The sequence below is a fragment of the Tamandua tetradactyla genome, chromosome X (assembly GCF_023851605.1).
Source record: "Tamandua tetradactyla isolate mTamTet1 chromosome X, mTamTet1.pri, whole genome shotgun sequence".
Classification (NCBI taxonomy): Eukaryota; Metazoa; Chordata; class Mammalia; order Pilosa; family Myrmecophagidae; genus Tamandua; species Tamandua tetradactyla.
The window spans coordinates 54,142,994-54,163,522 of record NC_135353.1 but is presented as its reverse complement, the minus strand read 5'-3'; the positions used below and the strand labels follow the sequence as shown (position 1 = coordinate 54,163,522).

Sequence of the window (20,529 nt, the reverse complement as noted above, 5' to 3'; positions counted from 1 at the left end):
GAGTAGTTATATTTAACCTTCCTCATCACTTGTGTATTGTTCTCAAATATACTACTCACATGCACATTACAAACACTTTTACAGTGTTATAATTTAGTTTTCAACAGCCATAGGTCTTTTTAAAATTAAGAATAGCATAGACAGTTCAGGTACCTTATATTTTACTTAAGCACATACCTATTAACCATTTCTTGTGCCTTTCATTGTTTACCACTTATGTCAGTTACCATCTCATGGCAGGTCTTTTCAACCTGAAGGACCTGCTTTTGCACTTCTCATAGTTCAGGTGTGCTGTTTATTGTTGTCTGAAAATGCTCTAACTCCACCTTCAATTTTGAGGTAGAGTTATCTTGACTGTTATTTTTTTCTGCAGTTTGAAAATGTTTTTCCAGGTCTTCTGTTCTTCATACTTTCTTATGATAAGAAATTATCATACTTTCATGTGATAATTTTATCATTATTCCTCTGTATGAACTATGTCTTTTCCTATTGCTTTTTTTCAATATTTTGTCTTTATCATTTACATACTGTAGTCCTACTATGTTGTTTATCAGTGTGAATTTCTTTGGTTTATTCTAATTGGATTTAATTGAGATTCGTGGAGATGTAGATTAGGGTTTTTCACAAATCTGGGAAATTTAGGGCAACTATTACTTCAAATATTGTTTCTGCTTCTTTGTTTATCTCCTTGCCATCTAGGACCTCAGTTGTTCATATATTGGAACATTTGATGTCACCTCACAATTCTCAGGCTTTATTTGTTTTTTTTTTTTCAGGCTTTTCATTCTTCTACTCACTGCTTATTACTTACAGCCTTTAAAATTGCAGTTGCGCCATCTAATGAATTTAGTTGTTTTGTTTTTTGTTTTAAGTTTTTGTATTGTTCTTTGAGGTCTCCCTTGTGACTGTGTAGTTTAATGATCAGTTTAATGATCAAGAATTTGGTCAGAGTGTATACTCAGATTTGATATACATTCAAGGTTGTACTTACTCAAAGTCACAGCAAACCTACAAACCTCATGAGAAGCAGAACTGCATTCAATTTACACAGTAGAAAGCACATGTCTTACCTGTGGGAACTGTCAGGAAGTAGAATTCAGGACTGGTAGAATATCTTGAAAATTGGTGGAAGAACTTGGGAAGAAAGAGAACCACACTGAGACTGATTGACAAACAATATAAATTTATGCTGCATCTCCTGATCTTAGGGGGTGATACTTCAATATATCACTGTTTAATGTGATGATAGATACAGGTTTTTTGTAAATATTCTTTATTAAATTAGGAAGTTATTTACCATTCCTAATTTGTAGGACATTTTTATCAAGACTAGGTATTAAATGTTATCAAATTATTTTTCCATACTACTGAGATGATAGCATGAGTTTTCTTCTTTATTCTGTCAATATGGAAAATTTCTTTAAGCATTTTACAACCTTGAAATATCCTTGAGCTCCTGAGAGCATTCTTGGGATGAACCCCTTTTGACCATGACATATTATCCTTGCCATGGTTGTCAGGGCTGCTGTAAAAAAGTACCATAAACTACTTGGCTTAAAATAAAGGAATTTATTGTCACAATTTTGGAGGCCAAAAGTTCAAAATCAATATGTCAGCAAGCCATACTTTTTCTGAAGTATATAGCATTCAAGCGTTGGCTTGCCATCAGTGCATAAATTAATGTCTGACTCCATTCCATAATTATTTCCATTCCCTGTCTGTCTCTTTCTTTCTCCTCTTACTACTGTGCCCAAATTTCCTGTGCTTACAGGGACTGCAGTAATTTTGGATTAAGGAGCACATGATTCAGTTTGGTCTCATATTAATAGAACCATCAAAAATCTTAATTTACAAATGAGTTACATCAACAGGACAGGTGGTTAAGACTTAAATATGTCTTTGTGAAGGACAAGATTCAACCCACAGCAATCCTTTTGCTAGATTTGTTCTGCTAATAAATTCTGACGATTCTTGCATCTATGTACATAAATGACACTTTTTCTATAAATTTATCTTGTAAAATCCTTGTCACGTTTTCCTACTAGGATTATGCTAACCCTCATAAAATTGGTTAAGCGGTGATTTCTCATTCTCATTATTTGAAGTAGTTTGTATAAAATTGATATTTCTTCTTAAATGTTCAACAGTTTTCAACAGTGAATCCATTTGGATCTGGATTTTTCTTTATGGAGAAGTTTTAAAAGTTGAATATAATTACTTTAATAGATGAAAAGCAGTTTTTATGTAGTATCTCTTCTTGTGTTGGTTATAATTTCTTCTTGTGTGGTTCCTGAAATTTATTAACATAATTAAAAAAATTTATTGGCATATATTTTGTAATAGTATCTCCTATTTATCCTTTTAATGCCTGTAAGTTCTATAATTATGACACTTCTTTCATTTTTATATTGATAATTTAAAATTTTAATTTGTAAAAATAAATAAATGATAAAGCTGAGGGCTTTACCAATTTTATTACTTTTTCATACAAGTAAATATTGTCTATTTTTCTACTGTATGTTCTTATCACTTTTTTATTGATTTATTGCACTAACCTTTTATTTAATTTGCTTTTCATTTTCTAGTTTCTTTAGGAGAGGGTTTGGATTATTTACATTAATGTTATAAATTTCTCTCTATGCACTGCTTTTACTACATCCTGCATATCTTTACATGTTATCTTTCTATAAGATTTTCAGTTTCCCTTTTGATTTCTCTTTGAGCCAGTGAGCTTCATAGAATAGTTTAGTTTCCCAATAATTGGTGATTTCCAAGATATCTTAAATGTTACTGAGACTTATTTAATTCTACTAGAATCAAAGATATTCTCTATATTATTTCAAATCTTTTAACTGAGGCATTTTTTTTTGTCCTAGTCTATGCTCTATCAGCAGAATATTCCATTTGCACTTGAAAAGAATATGTATCCTGCAGTTTTTGGTCATTAAAACTCTGTAAAAGATTCTAGGTTGAGTTGTTTAATAGAGTTCTGTGCTCTTCAAATATTCTACATTTTTATTGATGTTTGTCTACTTGTTGTATCAATTACTGTGAGTCACATATCAAAATATCCAATTATTATTGTAAGCTTCTGAATTTAGTTTTTTTCCATTTTGGTGTATTTATTTTGAAGGTTTAGTAATAGGTGCTATACATTTAAAATTGCTATTATTTCTTGAAAAATTAAGTTTATTATCATTATGAAATGATCCTTTTTTTCTTTGGTAATATCCCTTGTCTTTGAGACTTTTTGTTTGATATTAATAGAGCCAAACAAGCTGGTATATATTTTAAAATGATTTTGCATTCAATCTATTGGTCTTTATTTTAAAGTTCATCTCTTGTGAAAAATAGGAGGAATGTAGTTGGATCTTCCTTTTGTATTCAGGGTGACAATCTTTACTTTTAAATGCATTTGTTGTCCACTTATAGTCTATGTAACTACTTACATAATGGATTTAATTCTACTATTTTGTTAGTTTTCTAATTTTCCCACCTGGGTTTTTTTTTATTTCTGTTCCTTCTTTACTCTCATCCTTTGGGTTACTAAAGCAATTTTTAGTTTTACATCTATCTCCTTTATTGACATTTTTTAATATATATATTTCAAGTATGTTCTTAGTGATTGCATACATATAGCATATTACTTATTGTATTATAGTAAATGTAAAAACATGGATGAAATGGATGAACACTTTGGAAATTACAATTTTCTAAATTGACTCAGGAAAATATGGATTGCCCTATGTTCTAGCTTTCTAGCTGCTGGAATTCAATATACGAGAAATGGAACAGCTTTTAAAAAGGGGAGCTTAATAAGTTCCTAGTTTACAGTTCTAAGGCTGAGAAAATATCCCAGTTAAAGGAAGTCTAAAGAAATATCCAATCTAAGGCATCCAAGGAAAGATACCTTGATTCAGGAAGGCTGATGAAGTTCAGGGTTTCTCACTCAAGTGGGAAGACACATGGCGAACATAGTCAAGGTTTCTCTCTTGGCTGGAAGGGGACATGGTGAACACCATGTCATCTGCTAGCTTTCTCTCCTGGCTTCCTGTTTCATGAAACTTTCTGGGAAGCATTTTCCTTCTTCATCTTCAAAGGTCACTGGCTGGTGGACTCTCTGTGGCTATGTCATTCTGCTCTCTCAGAATCTCTCACATTCTCCAAAATGTTTCCTCTTTTATAGGATTCCAGTAAACTAATTAAGACCCACCCAAATGGTGGGACACATCTCTACCTAATCCAGCCTAACAACCACTCTTGACTGAGTCACATCTCCAGGGAGATGTTCTAACTACAGTTTCAAACATACAGTACTAAATAAGGGTTAGAAGAAACAGCTGCCTTTACAAAATGGAATTAGGATTAATACATGGCTTTTCTAAGGTACAAACATCCTTTCAAACTAGCACACCCTATATCTATTAAATAATTTGAATGTGATTTAAAGATTACTCCCAAAGTAAAACCCTTGACACAGAGTGTTTCCCTGAAGAATTCTATCAAGCACTTGTGATTGAAAAAATACCTCTATGACAGATATCCTTTCAGAAATTAGAGAAGTAAATGCCTCCCAATTCATTTTATGATGTTATTATAGCCCTGATATGAAAGCCAAGCACCAACCCTTCAAGAACATAAAATCCCAAACCAATATTCCAAATTAATATAGATATAAAAACCCTCAACAAAATACTAGTAAAAAAACTGACCAAGAAGTAAAATGTTTAAAACATCGTGACCTAGTAGGATTTGTCCCAGGAATGCAAAGTGGGTTTAACAAATAAAAATAAACCTACACTGATTGAATATATCACATTCAGATTGAATAACAATAAATAACACAAAATATGATTCTTTCATAAATGCAGGAAAATCATTGGATAAAATTCAGTACACGTAGATGGTAAAAATTCCCAGAAAACTGTGAATATAAGGGAGCATCTTCAAAATGATAGAGTGCATCTATGAAATAAAAACATAAAGTTACTTTGAAATGCATTGGATATTTTCCCCTTAAGATTTGGTTCAAGATATTAATTTCCTTCCTTTTCATTTTAATTCACTTTAGTTCATAGCCAGTGCATTCAGATAAAAGTAATAGAAGTAATAAATGATGGATAGAAAATAAAAAGTTTTAATTTTTGTTGAAGATAACCCAATTTTCTATGTGAAAACTTAAAAATTTACAAAAGGAAAATTTTGTTTTAATTAATAATTAAATTTACAAGATTGCAGGATAAAAGGTCAATATACTATTCAAAATTAAATTGTATTTCTATATACTAGTATCAGAAAATTAGAAAATTTAATAGTTTATATCTACAATAGCAGGGAAAAAATATCACCGGAAAGATGTGAAAATCCTCTGCACTAAAAATTTCAAAACATTGTTTAAACAAATTAAGGTAGATTAAATAAATGAAGATATATCACATACTGTTCAATCTATAGATTCATAGCATTCCCTAAAATAACCACAGAAGGCTTCTCATAGAAATTGAAAAGATAGTTCTAAAATTTACATGGAAATACAAATTACTTAGAGTGGTATAAATAAATTATTTTTAAAAATAAGATAGCATCACTTATGCTATCTAATTTCAAGACTTACTATAAAGCTAAAGTAATCAAGAGAGTAATTAGTGGCATAAGAACAGTGAAATGGATCAAGTTATTTTAAAAAATAGTTCAGAATTATACTCACACATATACAGTCAAATGATTTTTGACAATGTTCCACAGTAATTAAATAATAAAAATTATCTTTTCAACAAGTGTTCAAAATCAAATGCAAATTGATATGAAAGAATGTTAACTTTAACTCCCACCTCACATCATATATAGTAATTAATTTGAAATAGATCATAGACCTAAATATGAAATCTACAACAAACTATTATAGATAAAATATCAGGAATATCTTTGTGACCTTGGCATAGGCCAGTATTCTTCAGATAAGACAAAAAGCACATTAAAAATAAAATTAAAAAGATGATAAATTGGATTTCATCCAAATATAAAGCATCTGTTCTTATTTAAGGTATAAAAAGACAAGCCACAGACTTAGAGAAAATATTGGCAAGAAATATATTTGACAAAAATCTTTATCTATAATATACAAAGAACTCTTAAAATTAAATAAGAAAACCCAATTAAAATGGGTAAAACCTTGAGTACTTTATAAAAGAATATATCTAAAGGTCAATAAATATGTGAAACAATATTCAATGCCAGTGGTCATGAGGGTATATGATTTTAAAAACCACAATAAACATGCACCCCTACCATATCATCCAGCATTTCCACTGCTATACATTTATCCAAGATATGAAAACATGCATCCTCAAAACAAAAACCAAAACAAAAGTATATGCATGAATGTTCAGAGCTGCTTTATTCATAATAGTCCCAAACTGGAAATTTCCCAAATGTCCATCAATCAGTGCAAGAATAAGCAAATGTTTTTGCAGTGGAATAATATTTATAACAAAAATGTTTAAACTACTTAAACAAAAACAAAAATGTAGATGAATTATAATTAGCGAAAGCAGCCTGACATTCAAGTGTAGATCCTGTTTAATTCAATTTATGTGAAATTCTAAACAGCTAAAACTAATCTATGGTAATAGCTATTTAATCATTTTGAGAGGTGGAGGACATTGACTTGAAAGGGACATAAGAAACTTTCTGCAGTTCCTTATGCTCATTGGGGTGGTGATTACATAGTTTATAAATTAGTGAAATCATGTCCAAAAGTATACTTGAAATTGTGTTTTTATATAACTGTAAGTTATATTTCAATAACATAGATTTTTATAAAATATGAACACAGTGATAGATCAAAACAAACATGTAACAATGTGTTGTAGGGTTATGCCATATTTAGAAATAAACCACATGTAAACAATCACACAAAGGTGTGGGAGTGCAGTTCCTTATGCTCATTGGGGTGGTGATTACATAGTTTATAAATTTGTGAAATCATGTCCAAAAGTATACTTGAAATTGTAGTATGATTCTTACATTGTCATGAGTGGATCATAACTGATAATATTTCCTTTAAATATCTGTTGGATATGTAATGATACCCACTCTCTTATTCTCAATATTGGTAATTTGTGTCTCTCATTCTTTTATGCATATCTATATCTGTTTCTGTATCTTGATAGAGATTTTTAAAATTTATTAAATTTTGCAGAGAACCAACTTTTGCCTTGTCAATTCTTTCTATGATTTTCAATTTTCTCTATAATTGTTTTTTGCTCTTTTTTTGTAATCTTTTCGATATGGAAGCTAAGATCACTGATTTTAACCCTTTCTTCTTTTCTAATATAGACATTTATGATTAATCTCTGATAAATACTGCTTTAGCTGTACCAATATATCTTATATGCTTTATTTTCAATATCTTTAATCCAAAACGTTTTTATTTCTCTTTTGATTTCCTTTTCAGCTATGAGTTATTTAGGTTTTTCTTCTTTGATTTCCAATCATTTGGGGTAATTTTCTCAATATCGTATTATTGATTTATAATTTAACTATTGCCAAAGAAAATATTCTGTAGGATTTTAGTCATTTGAAATTATTGAGATATGTTTTTTGCTCCAAAGTATGATCTATATTGTTGAGTATTGAATGTGCATTTGAAAAGAATTATATTCGGCAGAATGGGTGTAGTGGTCTGTAAATGTCAACTACATCAATTTAGTCGATGGTGGCATTGATATTTTCTATTTCTTTATTATTTTATGTCTCGTTTTCCTTTAAATGACTGAGAAACAAATGTTAAAATTGCCAATAGTGGCTGTGGATTTGTTTGTTAATTCTTTAGTTCAATTAAAATTCGCTTCCTGCATTTCGAAGCCGTGTTATTAGGGGAAATCTCATTTAGGATTGCTATATCTTACTGCCAGTTTTATCCATTTATTATTTAAAATGTCATTCTTCATCTCATAATATTTATTGTCTTGGAGCATACTTTGTCTAATATTAATAATGCCATGCCACCTTTCTTATGGTTATGTCTGCGTGATACATAATTTCCATAATGTTTCATTTTTAACCTGTATGTGTCTTCATGATTAAAAGCTATCTCTTTTATACAGCTGATATACTTGTTTTTTAATCCTACTCTGAAAATCTCTGCAATCAGACTGCTGTATTTGATCCAATTACATTTTATGTAATTATTGATATGTTACTAGAGAAATTTAGGGCCAGCTTCTATCCAAGATTTTGCTTTTTACCTGTATCCAAGGCTATATCTTTTCTTATGTCTTGGGGTCTTGCTCCTTTATCCACTGTCTTTTTCAACTGCATCCTCAAGCTGTGTCTCCTGAAGACTTTCAGTTGCATGTATGAAGGTTTAATTGATGAATTTTATTTTGAAGGAAAGCTCTTTATCTACTCCTATCTATCTGAATTCAAGCTCTCTATTTCTCATTTCTTCACAGAATCAACAAATATCCATTTTAATCACATTATGTGGCCAAATAGTGATCATTCCTGCTGTTTTGCCATCTAATGCTTTCTTTATATTTCTATCACACTCTCACTGCTTTTGTTTATGTCCTGATATTTTGTGCCACCTATTCATACTATACTACCATCTCTCTTAAGAGGGAGTAATAGACCTCGGCCTGTCCTAGTGTAATTTTCCAACTATTTCTGAATTTGCCTCCTCAAGGACCTCACATTATCATTTGTAACCTTTCTTTTCTATGTCTTTAAGCTCTTCCACTCTACTGGCTTTCACTTTTAATGCTTAAGTGTCTATCTCAGTTTAAATATAACCTCAACGTTCTTTTCAATTTTCATTAACTTGCAGATAGAAATATGTCATCTTTCAGTACTACCTAAATTTCACTGCTTCATGTTATCAACCTCATTGCAGTTGCATAAGAGGGTCTCTCAAACCCACCTCTCCACAAATTGTTATGCAAACATATCTTACAATCACTGGGTGTTCTTCTTATAACTTTATGGATTATTTTCTCATGCTTTCCTGTTTACAATTTTCCTCAACTCCACTCAAAGACATTTAAGGACTTATTAACAATATCATTGCAACCACTAACCTTTATTCAAGCATTCCTGTGCTCCTACCCTTCCCAAAGCTAAAAACCTTTGAGATTCAAAATTGGCTTGATTTCCTAAAATTTTGCAGTGTTCCAACCTCATACTGATTTATTTGGCAAAGCTCGACTCTCAGTCACAATTTGTTAACTGAGAGCAAACACTGTACTACCTGTGTCTGTTTTGACTTCCATGATCCCTTCAAAATAGTTCCTTCATCTTCTGCTGTTATTTCTCATGTTCATGTTACTCACTCATGACTCAGTGAGAAAAGGGGCCACTCAGGTCAATCTGATATGGTGATATGGTATGATCCTGCTTGGTATCATAGAATAGCTTACTCTCCGTGCAAAAAAAAAGAAAAAAAACCTCATGAAAATAGTTATTTTTGAGATATCCCTGCAGCTTAACAATAATTTCTCTAATCCATGTCTTCATTTTGATATTGACCAATATGTTCCAGGAAAGGTATTCTGTATCACTCTCTCCTCTTTTTCTAATTGACATTTATTAATCATCTCTTGGCAACCTCTTTTCTGTCTCCACTAATGCACTATGGTTGTTTTCTCTATAATCACCAGTGATGTTCTAATTTTCAAGGACAGAGGAAATGTCACAAATTCTAGATTCCTCTGTGGCATTTGAAACTCCTGAGGATGGATGGCTTCTTCAAAACTTACTTCTGTCACCTATTATGAAATAATTTTTCTTTTTCATTGCATTATTTCCATGCTGCTGAAATCTATTCTGCAAATTTGGCTCCTTGTACTGTTTTTTTCTTTTTTAACTTTTTTTATTTTGAAATATTTACAAACATACAGGCCAGTTACAAGAAATAATGCACACTCCAATTATCCCCATCTCCCCGGATACCCATATCCACCAATTTTAACATGTTGTCACATTTGCTATATCATTCTATCTGTCTGTCTGTCTGTCTGTCTATCTATCTATGTATCTATCTATCTATCTTTCTATCATCTATCCATCCATATACTTTCCTATTCATTTTCTGACCATCTGAGAGTAGTTTGTACACATCAGGGTCCTTGAACAGTTAATACTGCTGTGCACATTTCCTAACAACAAGGATATTTACTTAGTAACCACTTTAGTGCATTTATCAAGCTCCAAAAAATCAACATTTATACAAAGTTTACAGTCATTATTCCAATTTTTCCTATGTCCCAATAATGTACTTTTGAGCCTGTGTCCTCCCCGATAGATCCTGACCAGAATCATGTTTTGTATTTATGTCATTATCTTTTTAAGTGCACATTCTTTTTTCTTAACTGTAAGAACATATATACAGCACAAACTTTACCATTTCAACCACTCCTAAGCATACCAGTCAGTGGTATTACTCATATTTACAATAATGCAGTACCATCATAGGCTTCAATTACTGAAACCTCCTATGTCCCCATACAGAAACTCTTCAACTGTTATGAATTAACTCCCCATCATCCCCTCTGCCTCCTGCCCCTGGCAAACTGTATTCCACTTTCTGTCTCTATGTGTTTGTAAATTCTCTGCTATTTTCTTGCGGTTACCAATGGGCTTAAATTTAACATCCTAAATCTGTAAGAGTCACATTGGGCTTGATATAATCTTAACTTCAATAGCGTAAACAAACTATGTTCTTATTCCCCTCCATTTCCTTACCTTATGTAGTTACTGTCACTGATTGCATATTTATATATTAAATCCAAAACCATTGGTGTATCATTATATTTTATATATTTTCTTTTCAGATTTGTGTGAAATTACAAACCAAAAATACAACAGTCCTGCATTTATATTTACCTATGTTGCTACCCTTCCTGAAGATCCTTATTTCTTCATTTGGTTTCAGTATTTTGTCTATTTTCCTTTCCTTTCAACGTATAGAAGTCTCTTCAGCATCTCTTGTAAGACTGGTCTAGCAGTGACAAATTCCATCAGCTTTTGTTTATCTGAGAATGTCTTAATCTCTCCCTTGTTTTTTGGAAGGGCAATTTTGCCAGATGTAGAATTTCTGGTTGGCAAATTGTTTCTTCTAACACTTTATGCCATTTCACTGTCCTCTTGCTTCCATGTTCTCCAACGAGAAATTGTTATTTAATCTTATTGAGGGTCCATTGTATGTGATATATTGCTTCTATCTTGCAGCTTTAAGAATTTTAGCTTTGTCATTTGACAGTTTTATTATAATATGCTGTTGTATGTATCTATTTGGGTTTAGCCTGTTTGGAGTTCATTGAACATCTTGGATATGTATATTTATGTCTTTCATTTAATTTGAGAAGCTTTCAGCCAATATTTCTTTGAATATTCTCTCTGATCAGTTCTCTCTTATCTCCTTCTAGAACTCCCACAATATGTATATTGGTTGCTTGACAGTATGTCACAGATACTTCAGGCACTTTATTCTTTCAGCTTTCTACCCCTTAGATTGGATGATTTTAATAGTCTTATCTTCAAATTAATTGCTTCTTTCTCCCGCCATCCCCAATTGTTGAATTAATTCTGTAGGGAATTAATTTTTGTTACTGGGTTCTTCAGCTCTGTTTGTTTCCCTTTCAAGATTGCCATCTCTTTATTAATATTCTCTTTCTGTTCATCTATCATTTTCCTGATTTCCTTTAGTTCTTTGTCCATGTGTTCCTTTAGTTCCTGGAGTATACTTAGGACCATATTTTAAAAAGGCTTTATCTGGTATATTCCAGATCTGTCCTTATCATTGATAAAGTCTAATGTTTTCCTTTTTCTTTTGCCTGGGTCATCACTTCCTGTTTCTTTGTACGTTGTAATCTTTTGTTGAAACCTGCACATTTAGATATTTTAATGTATTATCAATCGAATTTAGACTCTGAATCATCTGTTCCTTAAGCTTGTATACAGATAGCATAGTGATAGAGATTTCTTTGGCCAGGACCTAGTAAAATAAAAGGAATCAAAAAAGAAAACACCCTGGTTCTAGTTTGCAAGCTGCCAGAATGTAATATACCAGAAACAGAACAGCTTTTACAAATGGGAATTTATTAAATTGCTAGTTTACAGTTCTAAGGCTGAACATGACCAAATTAAGACAAAGCTATGGAAATGTCCAATCCAAGGCATCCAGGAACAGGTACCTTGGTCCAAGAAGGCTGATCATGTTCAAGGCTTCTCTCTCAACTGAAAAGACATGTGGCAAATGTGGCAATGTCTACTAGATTTCTCTCCTGGCTTCTTGTTTCATGAAGCTCCCCTGGGAGCATTTTCCTTCTTCATTTCCAAATGTCTCTGGCTGTGTGGGCTCTCATGGTTCTCATAGCTCTGAAACTTTTTCCAAAATGTTTCCTCTTTTAAAGGATTCCAGCAAACTAATCAAGACCCACCTGGAATTGGTGAACTCACATTTCCCTTTAATCAAATGTTAGTACTCAGAATGTGCATGATGGTTACCCTGCTTCCTCTGGAACCAGAAGGAAGGATCCATACTGGGGATACTGGCCAGCTCAGCACTGAGCTGAGAGAATGGGGAAGGTTCAGCCCCCTTGCCATGGGATTCTTCTGTTTTTAAGTATACTTTTTATTGATTTTTCACTCTCCCTGTTACTAAACTTCTTTGATTGTTCTCTGGAGCTTTGAGAAAAATGATTCTGCCTGTTCTTGGTGGTTGTTCAAAACTCCTGGGGAGGATGAAGCCCTGAAACATTTCACTCTGCCATCTTGATAGCTGGTACTGTATTGACTATACCAGACACAAAAGGAAGTTTTTCAGACCAACTTCATACATGCCCTGACAATAACAGCTATGTAACAACTTTGGTCTAGCCAACGATGATTGTATGACACCATCAGTTGTAAGATATATCACAATTTCAAAGATGTTAAAATCAGAAAGAAACGTGCATCTTAAAATCATTGGCATATGGTATTATTATCTGATGGTTTCAATAAAGTTGATCTGTGTTGCCTGAGTTCAATGCTTTAATAAATAATATAACATCTTTATACATCCTCTGAACTTACCTACTTCAAAGTAAAATAACTTAAGTAATACCCATTTTAATGCACTTTTATGAGGCTGAAATGAGCTAATGCATGTAAATTATATAAAGCAGATAAAGCCCCAGTGTTAGTAAGCACTCACAGTAAGCACTCAGTGAATGATAGTAGCAGTAGTATGAATTTTCTATAAAACTTGAACTACAATTTTGTTACTGAATTCAAGGTTACTCAAATGCTAAACAAGACTCTATACATTACTAAATATACTATTCCTCTCTGAGGCTAAGTAACCATACTAAATAATACCACTTTTCAGAACCTTGTGAGAATTGAATGAGGTAATGCATGCAAAATATGTGGTTGTTTATTAGTCAAAGTAGAACCTGATACTTTCAATAGAACTTGAATTATAACCTGCCTTTGTTGTTTCCAAAAATCTGAAGAGGATGATACAGATTTGTTGAAGTTAATCTCAGAAAGATTAAGTGATTCTACCTACTGTTTCTTCTTGTCTGTGTTTTCTGGTCTAGATTAAATTAAATAATATATGAAAGAATATAAAGTATACAAAATGCTTGGTCTAGTGTGTTACAAATATATAGCACTCAGTACAAGGCAGTTATTGTTATTGTAATTGTTGTTATTGGTCCCTAATATTTTCAATGGTACTTAAAACTCAACTTTCCCTCCTTGGTCACATAAAGGGTTTCAAAACATCAAAGATTGCTCCATTATATTTGCTAACCTTACTTAACTTTTCTGAGGTTAACTTCACTGAGTTACATATGCTTTTAAGAATTTTTACACAGTGATTGAGATAATACATGAAAAATATTTTATTCTCAGTATTGTTTATATTTAGTTGATATTATAATATCACCTGAATTTCTCTGGTTGACTAATTACAGTTTTTAAACTACTAAGGCAAATACATTTGTAAAACTTAGTTCATTCTCCAGAGTTTAAATAACTTCATTCAATAACTTAGAACAGCAGTTCTCCAACTTTTCAATGTCAAGACCCCTTTATACTCTTAAAAATAAGTGAGGAATCCAAAGAGGTTTTATGTTAGTCATATCTATTTGCATTTATTGCATTAGAAATTTAAAAAGAGAAATATTTAACATATTGATGCATCAATTCATTTTAAATATCAATGAAAAATCCATTTATTATTAATATAAAAATATATTTTCACAAAAACTATAGTTTTCAAAACAAAATAAACTAGAGACAAGCAAAGCATTGTATTACAGTTTTACAAATATCTTTAATGTCTAAATTGATAGAAAGATAGCTGAATTCTCATATCTGTATTTGCATTCAACCTGTTGCAATATGTTGTTTTGATTGATGTTAATGAAAAAAAGGAGCCTTAGAGAAAAATAGCTGGGAAAAAGAGACCTAGAAAACACTCTAAAAAGACTTCAGAGACCACTTGCCTCCTTGAACCACACTTTGAAAACTACTGACAATAATTTAATTTTGTAAAGTACTCAATGTGATAATCTGTGCAATATATATTGTCATCGGTACTGCTTCTATTGTTGTTATTACTTACTTGATATAGTGAAAAGAACTAGAATTTATACTTCTTTTGTTGACTGCATTCATAGTTCCTATTTTAAAAAAGAAAATTGATGATGGTGTAGATTTGGTAAAGTGGTTAATTGACCTCATCAAATAACACTGATCTTATAGTGCTTTAACCAAATTGAGAAATACATTTTAAATCTGTAATATCAGTAATATACATGACTCAATACCTGGAATATAAATAAGATAGACTCGATAAATGACAAGTATAAGAATCAACGTCTCCTCAATGTACATAATATTATACAAATAGATGTCAGGATAAAACTGGCCCCACATATATAATAAGAGCTTCAGCCTAACTGGAAAGACTCTGCTACCCAATCTTGTTGTCCCTTGACAAAACCCAAGAGTCCCTTCTGAGAAAATGAATAAATGAGACATCTTTTAACAAAAGCAATTTAATACCACTCCAGAACCAGGCTCTGAGGAATGCTGGCTCCTAGTGATCTTATGGCCAGTATGTGATCCCCAGAGACTTCAAGAACTTCTAGGAATACCTAGAAGATTGCACGGGATTGTGGGGAATTGAGTCTATATTCCAGCACTAATTTCCTGGGTTTAGATACCTCTACCTTAGTCAGGATTCCTCCAGAGTCTAGAGTCCTATAGGAACTGGAAGCAAGCACTTGTTTTTAACCAAAAGGCAATAAATAGGAAAAAGTTTTCATCAGTGAAGGCAAATCCCCCAGACCAAGTCTCAGGTCTCAGGCTTGAGTTCCCACATTGCTGGGATGAGGGATTCCCTTAGTTTTGGGGGCATCTCCTCTGCACCCTTCCCTTGATAAAGCTGTGGGATCTTGAGAATGTACAACAGAGTTTCCTACCAACATTCTGCCAGAAAATGGCCTTCTTTCCTTTGATTATATCAAAGTGGTGAGTGTTTCCATTCTAGAGCCCAAATCTTTTGCTTCAGATCTAATCACTTTCAAGTAAGCAGTAGCTACCAAATCTGGTGAATTTTTTAATCTGAGGTATAATAGAGATTTTATTGTCTGTTTCAGGATGGACCTCCATGCCTTCCTATTCTTTTTTTTTATTTAAAAAAATGTTAAACTTTTGTTATAAAAACTTTCAAATATTGTAAAAGTAAATAGAATTATATAATAAAAGCCCATATATTCGTAATCCAGCTTTAACATTTAACAATTTATAAACTATCTTGTTTCACTCATACTCCTATCCACTTCTCCTTACCATATTATGTTGAAATAAACTCCAGACATAATACTTTATCCATAAATAATTTAATATGTATACCTAATACATTAACTTCTTCTCTTCTGCATAAGCACAATATCATCACACTTAAAAATGAATGAATAATAATTCTTTAATACCAAAAGGCTACTCATTAAATTTCAAAATGTCTCATGAATGTAATGAAAAGTTTTAAAGTTTGATTGTTTGCATCAAAATCACAATAATATATGCATATTGCAATTGCTTGATAGGTCTTTTAGGTCTTTCTTAATCTACAAATTATTTCTCCAACTTTTTCTTTCTCTTGCAATTCAGTTTTGAAAGAACCCTTCTCTATTTTTCTTAATGCTGTATTATCTTTCTAAACTCCAGAAAATTTCCTGCAGCTTAACTTTTCACTAACATTTCATTAAGGGTAAACCAATATTGACTTCTTTCAGGCAAGTTTGATCTTCAGTCTTTCTAGAGATAATTTTATACCTTATGTAATAAGGTTTCTAATGATACACAGCTGGCAGCTTTCTTAACTACCCCTTTATAACTCTTAAGAATTGTAACCTGTGTGGTTTAACTGTTTTTTCACTCCCAAATGCCTGTTGAAGTTCCCCAATCATTTGGTGGGAAATTATCTTCTCTCTACCCCTTCTGATACTTGTTACACTTTATGTGAAATGTTCTACGTTCTTTTTCCTCGAAGTTGGCAATGTATTACCTGAGAATACATTCAGTTTGCAATGTCCTGATTTTCACAGCCTTTCCTACTTTCTTGAATGGCATGCGTAGGTTCACAGTTGTAGGCATGAACAAATATCCCCAAGGAATCTTCACATTTATTATGCATCTCATAATGTCACTTGAGCTCTTTCTAGAAAAAATGCAGTCATTTAAGAAGTTCAATGTCTGAGGAAGAAGTTTTAAATGTCACTTTTCAAACACTCTCTCTTCATTATATCTTCTAAGAGTTAAACATCAATCAACATTCTCAGCAAGATTTAGCAAAGAAGCATTGATCATTTATTCCTTTTGATCATCTAACCAAACAATCTATAGGTGACTAGGGTGTTAAAGCAACTTATAGGGCCTTTCAGTTTCAGGTTTATCACAGTTCACCAGTACTCCCAATGATCTCTGACAACCCACTTCTATCTCCTCTTGCAGTTCATGGTGTAGATTAATAATTCCTGTATTTTTAATAATTTATGATAGAATCCCCAAAGTTCGATCTGAATCATTATTCCTGTGAGCAGAAAAGAGGAAAAATTGACATTAAAATTTGAATTTCACTTGTACATTATCCTACTTATTGATTCAGGACCACTTCAAGATCTACCATTGTTATTTCTGAAGTTCCCAGGAGGTTTCTTCCTTATACTTGGGAACAAGATCACTTGCTCCCAGCTCCTAGTTGATATTTTTTGCCTGCAAGCCCAATTATTGAAATATTACTTCAAGTACTACCTCTCAATATTCTCAAAAACAAGTATATTTAAGATTGCATACAGATATGAGAAGACTGCGTCTTTTCCCAACTTGCATTTTACTCTGATACCCTTGACACAATATTGCCTATGGACAGAGTTTCACAAGGTCCCTTGCTACAAAAGAGAGCGCTAGGAGGACTAGTTATCCCCCCAAATAAATTTTTTATAAGGAGAGCCTTTTAAATTTCTGCTTATACAGTGTACACAATGGGCATACCTAGTCCCTGTAGTACATTCGGAGACACACATTTCCTTTATACCTCTCAATAACTCCAGAGCTCTCCTGCCCTGTCCCCAAGGGATTCACATAAAATTTTGTCTTTTTGTGTGCTTTCCTTGGGAAGGAATAAGGTGGGGGACTCATTACTTTTACACGAGGTAAACATACAATTTTTTACTGAACCTGGAAGACGTTAAGGTAAAATAATGCGTGATTGACTCTATTAAAATCAATGAATACAGATATAAATTTAATCATTCATGAAACAAGCATTTATTGAGTGTTCTTATATGAACCAGGACAACTCTAAGCACTGGAAATACAGTAAAGCAGACACCATCACTTCTTAGACACAACCGTATGTACAACCATTTAATAACGGTAATTTCATGCCTTCTACCGAATTTGGGAGTTGGGAGACATTCATAACATGAAAAAGGCAGTTACTTTCTGAGCTCATACTGCTACTGTTTCATGCAACTATCAATTTATGCTGTGAATAGCTTTCAACAAAATGAGGTCTAAGTTTTCTTCAGTTAAGTGCAAATGAAAAGTATGCCTGCTCGATTCATTCTATTGGCTATATCAATGATGTACCCGTTTTGTTTTTTCTTCATACCTGTAGGTGTTTCAATTCCTATCCCAGTGATTGGATTGAGGGACGAAGAAAAGGTGTTCGTCAACAACACAACCTGCGTGCTGAACGACCCAAATTTTGTTCTCATTGGGTCTTTTGTAGCTTTCTTCATACCGCTGACGATCATGGTGATTACCTACTTCTTGACAATTTATGTTCTTCGGAGACAAGCTTTGATGTTACTACATGGTCACATCGAGGAACCACCTGGAATAGGTCTGAATTTTTTGAAGTGCTGCAAGAAGAATCCAGCCGATGAAGAGGACTCTTCAAATCCTAACCAAGATTCGAATCCACGCCGCCGAAAGAAGAAAGAAAGACGTCCGAGGGGCACTATGCAGGCGATCAACAATGAAAGAAAAGCTTCGAAAGTCCTAGGGATTGTTTTCTTTGTATTTCTGATCATGTGGTGTCCATTTTTTATTACCAATATTCTGTCAGTTCTTTGTGGGAAGGCCTGTAACCAAAAGCTCATGGAAAAGCTTCTGAATGTGTTTGTTTGGATTGGCTATGTTTGTTCAGGAATTAATCCCCTGGTGTACACACTGTTCAACAAAATTTATCGAAGGGCTTTTTCCAACTACTTGCGCTGCAATTACAAGGCAGACAGAAAGCCTCCTGTGAGACAGATTCCCAGAGTTGCGGCTACTGCTTTGTCTGGGAGGGAGCTTAATGTTAACATTTATCGGCATACCAATGAACCAGTGATTAAAAAAGCTAATGACAAGGAGCTTGGTATTGAGATGCAAGTTGAGAATTTGGAGTTACCAATAAATCCCTCCAATGTGGTTAGTGAAAGGATCAGTAGTGTGTAATAAAAAGCACAGTCTTTCCCTACAGTAAAGCTACAAATATAAGAAAATTTTCTTCTACGATTTTTGTCGGTCATAGCTAATGTAAATATTGCTGTCAGAAAAAAAATGTTTTTATATATAGCTTTGCAACTGTTTAAATTACTATCATGCATACAATAGTGAGATTTAGAGTTCTATATTTACTGTTTATAATAGATCAAAAATAGCTTATTTTGATCTTTGATGAATAAAATGTTGATTTTTATCCTTCTTTCCTTCCTTTCCTTTCTTTTTGTGCATAAAGAAATGTTGATACTCATCTCAGGTGGCATTTGCAGGAGACCAGAATGATGCACTTGACAGTGGTTGTATTTCAATCACAACAAAATTTTAAAATGCATTGTAAACTTTTTCCTGGTTAACAGTAAATATATACTTTAAATTCTTGCTCTGCTTATGTACACACATAAACACAGTAAAATAGGTTCTGCCTTCTCATACTCTTATCACGTCTTTCAGTGAGTCAAGGCAGAACTTAAATTCGTTGTCGCATATAGGGGCAAAATTTGACATTGGCAGAATGCTGTGTGGTTATTTTACTGCAATGTCTGTCCCAAAACATAGTGGTATTTTAACACAGCAGCTGGTTAACCAGGACTAAAGAAGTGGAAGGATGATCAAAGATATATACACCAACAACTTTTCACTTCTTCAGGACAATATTCAAATTCTGATTATAATGACAAGAAAACTGGAATTAGTGGTTTCATTCTGGTCCTTAGTAAATACCTAATTCCATGGTTAAACTGGATAATGAGATCCTTGAGCTATTTTCCAATCCAGGATATAACATCAATTGGGTTTTGATCTGAAGATCCTGGAAATTCATGTGCTACATGCAAAACGAAATTAGCATTTTGAGCCTTATTAAAATATTTTCTTAATTATAGTACCTCTATCTATAGGACCTAATTTAGCAGTCCATTCTTTAGTAAAACTTGTATTGTAAGTATAGACATTCAAAATCTTGGAAGTTTTACTTGATTAAGGACTACAGAATTAGGCCCTTAGAATGTGAAAAAAAAATAATTAAAAAGAAGCTTGTACTGAACTCTAGGAATAACAGAAATACAGAGTTTCCATTGGAATTTAAACAAACGTTAAACATTTTCAGATCCTTCCAAACTCTCTAGTGCAGGAAAAGGCTGCAGCTAATTTGTGAACGTGGCAAGCTCTTCGTTGTGCTGCAATTATGTACCAGAAGTTCAATTCTTTGTTAAAATATAGTGTTGTGCTACAATATGTTTTGGCCATTGTTTCTTTCGTAGGCCTGCTTCTCTCTAAGAATTCAGTACCATTTTAATAGTTTGTTAGCCATGAAGGGTTTTCAAGCATTGCTCAAGTCAGACAATTAAGTCTATGCTATGTGCAGAGTATGCAAGTGCTTACAGTATTTCCATGTGTGTCCATTTCACACAACTTTGGGTAAATTTCTGAAGAATTCATGATGCTATTTTTATGCCTGGCAGTTGCTTACACACC

General features: G+C 32.8%; 1 protein-coding gene across 2 annotated transcripts in view; it reads left to right on the top strand.

Moving 5' to 3' along the window:
- Positions 1-19,008, top strand: part of HTR2C (5-hydroxytryptamine receptor 2C) — a 289,867-nt gene extending 270,859 nt beyond the window's left edge. Inside the window, exon 4 of one of the 2 annotated variants that reach the window (XM_077145475.1) lies at positions 18,182-19,008. In XM_077145475.1, the coding sequence (XP_077001590.1) occupies positions 18,182-19,008 (827 nt within the window). The remainder of the gene's footprint in view (positions 1-18,181) is intronic. The other variant, XM_077145476.1, reaches the window with a different exon arrangement.
- The last annotated feature ends 1,521 nt before the right edge of the window (positions 19,009-20,529 follow it).